General features: G+C 35.0%; 1 protein-coding gene across 12 annotated transcripts in view; it reads left to right on the top strand.

The window, feature by feature from the left end:
• Positions 1–13,026, top strand: part of LRCH3 (leucine rich repeats and calponin homology domain containing 3) — a 118,728-nt gene that overhangs the window by 51,327 nt on the left and 54,375 nt on the right. For all 12 annotated transcript variants that reach the window (XM_012780409.2, XM_012780407.2, XM_076002435.1 and 9 more), the window contains exons 2-4: positions 6,449–6,593; positions 8,774–8,900; positions 11,089–11,194. In XM_012780409.2, the coding sequence (XP_012635863.1) occupies positions 6,449–6,593; positions 8,774–8,900; positions 11,089–11,194 (378 nt within the window). The remainder of the gene's footprint in view (positions 1–6,448; positions 6,594–8,773; positions 8,901–11,088; positions 11,195–13,026) is intronic.

Genomic DNA, 13,026 nt, shown 5'->3' with positions numbered 1-13,026 from the left:
GCACATGCCTATAGTCCTAGCTACTTGGGAGGCTGAGGCATTGCTTGAGCCCAGGAGTTGGAGGTTTCTGTGAGCTAGGCTGACGCCATGGCACTCTAGCCCAGGCAACAGAGTGAGACGCTGTCTCAAAAAAAAAAAAAAAAAAAAAAAAAGCAATGGATTTCATCAGAAGACACTGTAAAGAGAATGAAACTTCACAACTGGAAGAAAATATTTGTAACGTATAATTGACAAAGTACTTCATTTAGAATTTATAAAGATCTTCTACCAACCAAAAGACTTGAGCATGCACATCACAATAAAAGGAAATCTAGAAGGTCAATACACTTTAAAATCACAATCAGTTGCCACTGAATAAATATTAAAACATCACATAACAATCAGTGTTGGCAAAGATATGAAGCCACAATACTATGTACACTAATGGTAAGTTTGTAAATTGGTAAGAACCACTTTGGAAAACAGTTTGGCGTTCTCTTGTGATGTTTAAGATACATATACCTTATACAGCATTTCACTTCTAGATATATTATCTACATCAGTATGTAACTGAAATGCTCTTTAGTAGAATGGATAAATGAGTTGTGACAGATTCATATAGTAAAATAGTATGAGCACAGTGAAAATGAACTCTGTAATATGCAAATACATGAAAAAATACAACTACATGAATGAATCTGAAATGTTGAATGAAGCTCACAAATGAATAAGCAAACAGTATGCTTTCACTTTTAGAAAGTTTGGAGGAGGTATATAGTAGTTAGGTACAATTATTCCCAACCCCAAACATGTCTGCATCCTAATCCCTGTGATCTGTGGATTTGTTAGGATACCTGGCAAGGTGAATTAAGGTTGCTAATCAGTAGACTTTAAAATAGGAAGATTATCCTGGATTATTGGGGCAGGGCTGGAGGTGGTTGGCGGTACATGCAGGAGGCAGACAGTGTCACAGGGATCCTTAAAAGTGGAAGGAGAAGGCAATGTCACAATGATTTTTAAAAGTAGAAGAAGGAAACTGGGAGCTGTGGTTTGTGCCTGTAGTCCCAGCTATAAGGGATGTTGAGGCAGGAGGAGCACTTGAGTCCAGAAGTTCGAGACCAGCCTGCACATTATAGTAAGACCTGGTATCTTAAAAAAAAAATGGAAAAAGCAGGCAGAGGAGGAAGAACCAAATAGCAGGCAGCATGAGAAGGACAAGGATTTGTCCTGACTTTGCTGCCTTTAAGGTGGAGTACTGGGGCAATGAACCAAGGAATATGGACAGTCTCTAGAAGCTGGAAGGGGATTTTCCCTAGAGGCTTTAAAAAGAATGCAGCCCTGCGGACACCTTGATTTTAGTCCAGTGAGACCCATTTTCAACTTCTGACCACTAAAACTGTGAGATAATAAGTTTGTGTTGTTTTAAGCCACAGTTTATGGTATAGTAATTTATTACAGCAGCAATTGGAAACTAATACAGGAGGTAAAACTATAGACTATAAAGTATTACAATTATAAAACTAGTAAGGAAATCATTATTATAAGAATTAGTGTATTGATTACATCTTCTGGGGAAGGAAAGGGGTTATGATCAAGAAGAGCTACATTGGGGCTTCTGAAGTACTAGCAGTCTTCTATTTCTTTGAACACATGTATGTTTTAATGCAGTCTTCTGAATTATGAAGTTAACTTGTGTTTGCTTTTATAGCTGGAAAAAGAGTTTTAAGAATAAAACATATCCAAACTTGTTTTTGAGCAGGAAAGGATGTATTTGTTTTCTTCTCTTCTTTTATCACATTTCTTTTTTCTTTTTTTCCTTTTTTGAGATGGAGTCTTGCTTTATTGCCCAGGCTAGTGCAGTGGTGTCATCATAGCTCACTGAGGTCTTGCTACGTTCTCCAGGCTGGTCTACAACTCCTGGCCTCCATTGATTCTCCTACCTTAGCCTCCCAAAGTGCTAGGATTATAGGTATGAGCCACCACACCTGGCCTTCTTTTATTACATTTCTGTGGCTGTAAAATTATTTTCTCCTTGAGGGGAATATGATAACAAATATCTTTTATAAACCAGTATTTTTTTTTTCTTTTTTTTGAGACAGAGTCTCGCTTTCTTGCCCAGGCTAGAGTGAGTGCCGTGGCGTCAGCCTCGCTCACAGCAACCTCAGACTCCTGGGCTCAAGCAATCCTCCTGCCTCAGCCTCCCGAGTAGCTGGGACTACAGGCACGAGCCACCATGCCCGGCTGATTTTTTATATTATATATATTAGTTGGCCAATTAATTTCTTTCTATTTTTATGGTAGAGACGGGGTCTCGCTCAGGCTGGTTTTGAACTCCTGACCTTGAGCAATCCGCCCGCCTCGGCCTCCCAGAGTGCTAGGATTACAGGCGTGAGCCACCGCGCCCGGCCTAAACCAGTATTATTTTGCAGTGTTTTCCATAGTATGAAATATGACCCAAGTAACTAATTTAGTCTCTCTATTCACAAATTTATAGCATGTTAAGAGATTACTCAGTTAAAACAAGGAAGAAGCTACTTGTCTTTCCAAATTAAAATACAATTTAAAAATGGAAAAACTTATGAGAATCCTTAAAAACTCTGGATTTGAAAGTAAACAGATTATGTCTTAAATTAGCTAATTATTTAAAAATTAAGGAGTAGTTTATTGAGATGCATCTAAGCTTAGTATATATCTAGTTGTCATTTTTTTCTTCATTAGTATAAATAAAATGTTTTCCCCCATTAGACAAATGAAAAGACATCATCTGTTACATTTTTCTGGATTTTAAATAATTCAGGTTTATAATACAAATATTAAGCTAACTGAACTTAAATAGTCTCTACTTAATTTTAATTTGTTGCCCAAAGTCATTTTTATTGGGTTAAACTTAAATATTTAAAGAGCAGTTTTAATTGATGTTAATTTCTTTAATTTCTTCAATTTTTAAAATTATAACATTTAAATAGGAATTGATAGAATAATTTTTGTTACATTTTGTATTAAAGAAGTCATTCGGGCCAGGTGTGGTGGCTCATGCCTGTAATTCTAACACTCTGGGAGGCTGAGGCAGGAGGATTGCTTGAATTCAGGAGTTCGAGACCAGCCTGAGCAAGAGGGAGAACCTATGTCTATTAAAAATAGAAAAATTAGCCAGGCACCATGGTGCATATCTATAGTCCCAGCTACTCGGGCAGCTGAGGCAAGAGGTCACTTGAGCCCAGGAGTTTGAAGTTGAAGTGAGCTACGACTGCACTCTAGCCTGGGCTACTCTGTCTCAAAAAAAAAAAAAAAAAAAAAAGAGAGAGAGAGAGAGAGAGAGAAGTCATTCACAAAGTGATTCTATGGGAACTTTTTAGTCTGAAGTACTTAATGGCTTCTGTTAACTGGGCTTTATTAACCTTTTCCAAATGAATATGCAGTGAGGAGGCAAGTTGGCAAGATGGTCTCTTTCCCAAGTTTAGTTACTAACGACCACTTCAGCCTAAAGCTCTAGGGCTGGCAAGCATGGAGGGCCCACAGAGAATGTGTGAGTCTTGGGATATACTGGTGTTTAAATGGAAACAAGGGGCAAAAGCCTATGGGACAATAATCAAAACTTTGATTATATTCTTTGATCTATCCAGAAATAGCTGTGCCCTAGAGGGGAAGGTTAGTTCCAGCCCTTTTAAAGGTTACTTCTTTTATTTTGGAGTTGACTGCCATTTATGGTATCCTTGCAGCTTGACCTGAGCTTCAAGGATGAGGAGAGCCATGAATTGGAAAAGGAAAATAATTAACATAAAGATACTCCAACCGCCAGAGAGAGGATGAACAAGGAGAATATCCAAAACAAGTAACTTCAATAAAATACAACTATTAGAAGAGATAGATCACAAGTTTAGACAGTAGAACAAAACAAATTATTCTCTTGAGATTCTCAAGAGAAATAAAGCAGCATGCTTTTAATCACAGAATTAAAAAAATGATGTGAGGGAAAAACATATATATATGTATATTAATTTGTAGAGAGGATGATTTTTGTCGAGATTCAAATTAATGGTCTGGAAGAGTAAGTTTAAGAGTATATCAAAACTGAAAAAATGGCCGGGCGCTGTGGCTCACGCCTGTAATCCTAGCTCTTGGGAGGCCGAGGCGGGCGGATTGCTCAAGGTCAGGAGTTCAAAACCAGCCTGAGCAAAAGTGAGACCCCGTCTCTACTATAAATAGAAAGAAATTAATTGGCCAACTGATATATATATAAAAAATTAGCCGGGCATGGTGGCACATGCCTGTAGTCCCAGCTACTCGGGAGGCTGAGGCAGCAGGATCGCTTGAGCCCAGGAGTTTGAGGTTGCTGTGAGCTAGGCTGACGCCACGGCACTCACTCTAGCCTGGATAACAAAGCGAGACTCTGTCTCAAAAAAAAACCAAAAAACTGAAAAAAATATAAAGAAAGAAAAAGAACAAATGGAAGAGATACAATAAACAACTAAAAATATAATAGAAGAGACTTCCTCTAGTTGAAGAAGGGTTGAAAGAGCTCACTGAGTTCCGCACTAGAGTGTTGAGTGTGATAGGCAAACAGAACAAGCTGCTTTCAAAAGAAAAATTATAAGATATGCACTAGTGACTAGACTGTTCAGTGTGACACTGGAAACTAACAGCTAGTAGAGTAACACCTACAGATTACTAAGAAAAGAACTGTGCCTATACCTAGCCAAAGTACCATTTACTTGTGGCGAAAGTAAGATATTAGCAGATATGCAGAAAGTCAGAGAATATGTTAGCAGGTCCTCCATCTACAAAGTTCCCAATAAAGGAACCAAGTAATTCCCAATAGAAAAAACAGAAGAAGAAGAAAAGAGAAAACGGGTGAGCAAATGAATTTCATAGTATATTTAATAAAATAGAAGTGGAGAATGATAGAGTGATGGTATATCAGTATATTCCTTTGTCCTCTGTGTTTCCTGAAAGTTTGTAGGTGATCCAGAAGTTTGATTAGACTTAGGTTCTGTGTGCCTTTGGCAAAATCATAGGTGATATTCTGTTTTTCTAGTGAGAGGCATATGATTTCTAATATAATTTTTTTTTTAGCCTCATTCACCTGATAGAGGCATGTGATTTCTGATTGTCTTTTTATAAAGATAACAGCCATTGGTGCTCAATTCTAGATCCATTAATTTGTTGGGGGTGATATTCTATTATTCTTTTTCATTCATAGCTAGAACACTTTTATTGTGTTTTAACTATTTGGTTATTCAATGATACCTTCATATGGGGGAAAGCAGGATAAATGTTTGTTTCTTTCCCTTAATTTACCAGTTTATAAGATAAATTGCTGGTAATCTCCCCAGAGGAAAAGGACTGAATATATTAAAAAAGATGCCTACACTCTTATTTTTATCACAGCACTATTCACAATAGCAAAGATATGGAATCAACCTAAGTGCCCATCAACTGTGGATAAAGAAAGTATGGTATATATACACAATGGAATACTATTCAGCCTTAAAAAAGAATGAAATCATGTCTTTTGCAGCAACATGGATGGACTTGGAGGTCATTATCTTAAGTAAAACAACTCAGACACAGAAAGACAAATACTGCATATGCTCACTTATAAGTGGGAGCTAAATAATGTGTACACATGGAAGCAGAGTGTGGCATGATAGATAATGAAGACTTGGAGGGGTAGGAGAGTTGGAGTGGGGGTGATGTTGGGTGGTTGCTTGATATGTACAATGTATGTTGCTTCATTCATGTATGCACTGAAGGCTCTGACTAACACAATGCAGTATATCAATGTAGCAAAATTGCAGTTGTGCTCCATGAATATATACAAATAAAAAAATAGCTGAAAAAAATACTGAGTTGGATCTCTGTTATATTTTGGGGGGGGGGTGTATGTCATAATCTCATGTAGTTTAATATATGTGATAGATTTCAATACACTGGGATTATCTTTATTGAAGTTCACATTGTCTCATCTTTGGCCAATGGGCACAAAGATGGTTCCTGAGTCCTTTTGATCATGACCTTTATCTTCTGACTAGTAAAGAAAGGGACAGTATATTTTGTTTTGCTTTGTTTTGCTTTTCAAAAACCTCAAAATGTTTTCTGTGCCTTTGGGAAGGTGGTTTTTAGGGATCCATTTGTTTCCTAGGATATTTGGAACTTACTGGTAATGATCTTTGATGTAATTTGTAGGTAGATATGCCTTAGAACTTGTGTTACTTGTAAAGAATAATGGTTTTATTTTTTTTTAGTATATGTAGAAACTCAAATGAGCATTTTCCAGCAACAGGTTTAGAGACATGTTAAAATGGTTTATTTAGTCAATTAACAAGCATGAATGCTTACTTTGGACTAATCTCCATAGTAAGGAACTCTGGGGAATTTAAATAATTATGAAACCTGCTTATTTATCTAACACTTCAAAAAAAATAAGTTCCAAGGACTGATTTTAAACTTCACATATTTTTTCTTTCAGACCTGTCACGAAATCGCCTCTCAGAAATTCCTTTAGAAGCATGTCACTTCGTTTCTCTTGAAAGTCTCAACTTGTACCAAAATTGCATTCGATATATCCCAGAGGCAATTCTAAACCTACAAGCTCTAACATTCTTAAATATTAGGTAAGAATATTGTTTTCTTATTTTAAATTTTGGGTTTTATGTGGTCTTTTCAATTTTTTCTTCTCTTTACTAAAACATTTACAGATATTCATATTATCTTTTTATATCAGCAATTTCTATATGTGTTCTTAGGATAGTAACATTCATCGAGCGTCAGGCAGGTAAAAGGAGGGAGCTGGGGATAGGTATATTCTTACCTAATGGGTACAGTGTGCACTGTCTGGGGATGGACATACTTGAAGCTCTGACTTGGGAAGGGGCAAAGGCAATATATGTAACCTAAACATTTGTACCTCTCTAACATGCTGAAATAAAAAAAATAAAAACAAAATTTATCAGAATGTTGTATATGAGTCATGTAATTATAGATGATCTTTTCCTTCTGTTTTTCTGTTTTCTGGCTTTCAGTCAGGTTTTTTTTTTTTTTTTTTTTTGAGACAGAGTCTCACTTTGTTGCCCGGGCTAGAGTGAGTGCCGTGGCGTCAGCCTAGCTCACAGCAACCTCAAACTCCTGGGCTCGAGTGATCCTTCTGCCTCAGCCTCCCGGGTAGCTGGGACTACAGGCATGCGCCACCATGCCCGGCTAATTTTTTTTTTTTATATATATATCAGTTGGCCAATTAATTTCTTTCTATTTATAGTAGAGACGGGGTCTCGCTCAGGCTGGTTTTGAACTCCTGACCTTGAGCAATCCGCCCGCCTCGGCCTCCCAAGAGCTAGGATTACAGGCGTGAGCCACAGCGCCCGGCCTCAGTCAGGTTTTTAAAATAATTTTTCCCCTTGTCATGAAATGTCCTTTGTAGGCATATTCAAAATGGATATTCAAAAGTATTTAACTGTACAACAAAATAAAAATGTCTTATTTTTTAATTTTTATTTTATTTTTGTTTATTTTTATCTTTTCCTTTTATTAACATAATGTTTGTATTTTGTTGTACAAATAATGTTATTTTGTTATACAGTTAAATACTTTTAAATATCTGTTTTCCTTTGGGTACTAAATTTCTTCTAGTTTTTCACCATGATAAAAATAATACTAATAGAGAACTTTATATATGAATGTTTACTTTTTTCTTAAGATAAGTGTCTAGGAATGGAATTATTATTAAACAGGGTTTTTTTGTGTTTTTTTTTTGAGACACAGTCTCGCTTTGTTGCCCAGGCTAGAGTGAGTGCCGTGGCCTCAGCCTCGCTCACAGCAACCTCAGTCTCCTGGGCTTAAGCAATCCTACTGCCTCAGCCTCCCGAGTAGCTGGAACTACAGGCATGCGCCACCATGCCCGGCTAATTTTTTTTCCTATATATATTAGTTGGCCAATTAATTTCTTTCTATTTATAGTAGAGACGGGTTTCGCTCTTGCTCAGGCTGGTTTCGAACTCCTGTCCTTGAGCAATCCTCCCGCCTTGGCCTCCCAGAGTGCTAGGATTACAGGCATGAGCCACTGCGCCCGGCTTTAGATTAAACAGTTTTAAGGACTCATGATCTATATTAGTTATATCAGCAAAATATCTTGAAAATTGGGAGGGAATTGATGCTAAAAGATTAAAAGGTTAAATCTATATACATAAAATTTAATTTATATTTACTCTAATGAGAGATGTTTTATTATTTTAGTTCTGATTTGTATGTTTTTGTATAAATAAAAATTCTTTACCTATAACTTAGTTGGTATGATATATGAAATCACTTGTTTTATCATAGAGCTATATTTAAATCATTTATGTATATTTGGTTATAATATTGTAATGATGAGGAAAATAGATTTCAAATTTTGTTTATAACTCCACTTCAGAAGGAAAAAGGGATAACGGTTATCTACCCTTTTTATCATCTTTTCTTATATACATTTTACTTTAGTAACATAATATTATGATTATATAGTACTTCATTACTTACAAAGGAGTTCTGTTGTACAAGAACCTTGCAGTATAAGTAGGGGAGATATTAAGATCCTCAATTTACAAATGAGGAATCTCTATAGTACAGTTAAGTTCAAAGCTGTGCCTATAACCACAAAACTGACAACCGATGAAATGAAGTCTAGAACTCAAATCTAATATCCTGTTTTTTCATTGCAAGATTCATATTTGTTATTTTACTGAGTGTAGAATGAGAAAGATGAAAAGTCTTTTTTTAGTGGTGAGACCTGACTCTTCTCTTTTTCTGTGCACTTATTTAGTCGGAACCAACTGTCAACATTGCCAGTACACTTGTGTAATTTGCCATTGAAAGTCTTAATTGCAAGTAATAACAAACTGGTCTCTCTTCCGGAAGAAATTGGACACCTCAGACATTTGACAGAACTTGTAAGTGAATATTTTATTTTTTATTATCTCATATATATTCACAGTCATATTATACTCTTTTATATAGTAAAGATCTATTACTAAAATAGGTTTTTGAGCTATTTTTCAGTAATGGTAATGAATCATTTACTGAATGACCAGTACTCAAGTGCTTTGACAAGGAATTAAGAAAAACTGAAAGAACAAGTCTAATAGGCCTTCACAGTATGGGAGTTGGAGGCTGTAATGAGCTGTGATCATGCCACTACACTCCAGCCTGGGTAGCAGAGCAAGACTCTGTCTCTAAAAAAAAAATTCAGAAATATATTAAATCTAGATTCTAGACCACTATTTTTAGAGTCTATTAGACCCAGGCAGTAAAGTCCAAAATGTACATTTATTGCCATTTCTTCAGAACTTGAGTTAAGAACATGAACTAGTAGTAAATTATACTCTGATACAAATTCTTATTTTCAAATCATTTAAACTTTCTCTTTCTACTTACTCAATCCTAAATACTTAAAAGATAGCGATGTCTCACAGAAATTGCTTTTAGTTTCCTATAAAAGAGGTTAATTGATACTCCCAATCATATGAGGAACTTGTGGCAGAGTAAGAAATAGTAACCCTGGCTGGGTGTGATGGCTCACGCCTATAATCCTAGCACCATGGGAGGCCGAGGCAGGAGGATCGCTCGAGGTCAGAAGTTCGAAACCAGCTTGAGCAAGAGCGAGACTAAAAATAGAAATAAATTAATTGGCCAACTAGAAATATATAGAAAAAGTTAGCTGGGCATGGTGGCATGTGCCTGTAGTCCCAGCCACTCGGGAGGCTGAGGCAGTAGGATTACTTGAGCTCAGGACTTTGAGGTTGCTGTGAGCTAGGCTGATGCCACAGCACTCTAACCTGGGCAACAGAGTGTAAGACTCTGTCTCAAAAAAAAAAAAAAAGAATTAGTAGCCCTAAAGCTTATAATTCCTATCTGATGGTCTTTCTGGAACGTCCTCGTTCCTTTCTACCCCTTCATTTTTAAGTGAAAGTAAATTGCTGTCTTTCAACATATACATATTTTCTGAGAGATCTGTTATAAACTGCTATTACCTTTTGGCTCAGACTCAATTTTCCTGTCCTTTCAACTTTTTTTTTTTTTTTCGTAGCTAGGATTTGAACCTATATCCTTTCAACTTCTTTTAGAACTCTTTTAAACTTTAATGCCTAAAGCACTGGACTAAGTCATCTAGCTTCTGATTCTACATCAATCACTAGTTGGTAGGAAAAGTAAAAAATAGTATTGCTTTCTCTAAGAATATTTTGGGAAAATTAAAAAATAATGTCTGAAGTTTATTGAAGTTTTTGGTAAGCAGTCTTCTCTTAAATAATAAATGTATTATTTTCTTTTACTCATATTGGAGGGATTTTAATTGTTAATGTGGCAGCTTCGAGCTTCTATTAACCTAGGGAGCTTCTCTCTGCTATACATGATTATGAGTTTACAATTATTTTGGCTGATCTCAGAGTTAGAGGATTCTGAATTTATTAATCTTGGAACCTATAGATAGTCTCTTTTCAGAGCATGATTCAAGGTAGTAACCAAGATACCAGAAATCTTATCCAGTGTATATATTGGAATGAGGTTGATCAAATGCTAGTAGAGCAGACTTCGTTTTTCCATAGCCTTTGAGTTATGTGTACTTTATTATTTTTCCTTCACATTCAGTTTGATAATGATTTTAGTCATCTTCTATGCATTTTTATGTTATATTCATGAACAGTTGAACTGGTATTTTGAAACTAGAATTTCCTTTCAAATAATTTTATTATTATAATTTTTATCTTTCTATTGTTTTTTCTAGTTTCATTAGAATAGCATAAAATGAAATTATTGTCCTAATAGATTTGTTTTTATACTTTTGTGTACTCTACCTTTTCACCAAATTTTCATTTGATTTGATATTCTAGGCCTCCTATTCACATCTTAAGTTACTTAATTTTAGTTCTCACACAATTCATGTAGCTCTATATAAAATGTACAGAATCAGGCAAAGCCAATCAGTTTTTAAAATTAAATGCAAGTATAAATTATGGAATTATTCTTGGGCACAGAATCATAATTTATTTTTACAGCTGAGAAGGACCATTTTATAGATAGTTTAAAGCAGACAAATTTGTAATATTAAAACAATCTTTACTTTGTATCCTTTCAAAATAGGATGTGAGCTGCAATGAAATTCAAACTATACCTTGCCAAATTGGTAATCTGGAGGCCTTGAGAGACCTTAATGTAAGAAGAAATCACTTACTACATTTGCCTGAAGGTAAGAAATTGTTTTATTAATATTTTTCTTTTTATTTTAAAGCTCTCCCAGATTGTTGGACACAAGACAAAAATGTATCAGGGTTACATCCAGTGTTTGAAATCTAATGGTTTATTTAATACTGTTATCTGTTCCATTGTGAATTTTAAAAGACTCTTCAGTGAAAAGTTTTGATAACTATTGGTCTTTGATTTTAGTTTTAGATGTTGTTAACTAATATAATTGATAACTCAGGGTAGAGTCACTGGAAACTTCAGTAAGCATGATTATTTGGGGGAGAAATGTAAGATGTTTTGATAAGAGGATAGTTTAGTGTAATGAAAAACATTACCACAATTAGCCCTGATTTGAAAATGGACTTTGGTGTGAACTTTATTCTTCACTGAAAAGGTTCAAACAGAGGCTAATTAACTGTGTGGAGGTAATGTGTAAAGTGAATAATGAATGAGGTGAGAGATTACACTAGGACACTGGTTATCTTATGCTGATCATAAACATCTGGTACATGTATTTGAATGATAAAAATGATTAAACAAATTAAGAATTTATCAATCTTTCACAAATACAAATTCATGAAAGAAAATGCTATAAAAGAAAGTAAAAATGAGAAGAACCGTTATTTTATTAGATTCAGAGTATATATTTCTTTAATTTTATTATGGATGCTTTCATATATAAATGAGAGTAGTGAGCCTCCATGTGCCCATCACCCAACAACAGCAGTCATTAGCTCATGGCAGCTCTTGTTTCATCTATACACTCATCTTCTTTCCCTAATACTGTCCTCTAGATTAATGTGAATCAGATTCTAGAAATTTATTTGTAAAAATTTAAGAGAGATAAAGAATCTTCTGAAAGTGTTTTCGTGACAGTGCTTTTCCATGTTCTTGTACAAAACATGACTTATATAAGAAATGTTGAATTAACTAATGATGTTTTTGCTTTCAGTGTAGAATCCATACATTTACACCAATTTGATCCAGGAAAATATTCATTTGTAACATAGTAGGATAGCTTTGACATTTTAGATCCCAAGTAAACTTATAAGAAAGTGACCATTCCAGCCCACCCTTATACACTTAACGCAACCATACTATACAAAATCTTGCATATTTTGCCTCTCACTAGACTTGTGTAGTAACCTGCACACCTTTTATTTGGCCTTCTTCGTTTCCTCCTGGTTCTAGTTGCTGCTAATTCAGGAATGTGAATAGAGGCCCTCAACAGAACCAAAATCATGACCTTGTAACCTCAGATTTCTTTCTAGGATTATACCTTTACTCAGGACCTACCTACTGTGGTTGATCTTTAAAGACTTACTCATGAATATTTATTTAATGTGAAATCAATTAGTGAAAGCATTAGGGTTTTGATGAAAATGAAATTAGAGATTTCAGATGATAATTGCAGTTTAATAGTCCTATCCTCTAATTTATTTCTGTATCTCATTTTGATTGTAGATTATCAAGAAAATTGCAAATCACACAGATAGTTTCAAATGGTTTTTTAATAGCTTATTTTGTCATCTCAGTATATACAGTTGAACTGAGATGGCAGGAGAAGCTTTATTCTAACAGCTACACAAGTTAGTGTGGAAGTTTGTGTTAATTATTAGTTTCTAACATGTTACAATTTGGTAGATAACTTATTACATCTTTTGTTATATCACCATTTTGATTTTAAATTATTTATTTATTTTTTGAGCATATTATAGGGGTACAAATGTTAAGGTTACATATATTGTCCTTGCTCTCTTCCCCCCGATTTTAAATTAATCTTAATTTTTACTAAATAATAAATTACATCATTCAGAAATTATTACAAAGCTTAAA

The sequence above is a fragment of the Microcebus murinus genome, chromosome 1 (genome assembly GCF_040939455.1).
Source record: "Microcebus murinus isolate Inina chromosome 1, M.murinus_Inina_mat1.0, whole genome shotgun sequence".
Lineage (NCBI taxonomy): Eukaryota > Metazoa > Chordata > Mammalia > Primates > Cheirogaleidae > Microcebus > Microcebus murinus.
This window is presented reverse-complemented; position numbering and strand designations above follow the sequence as displayed.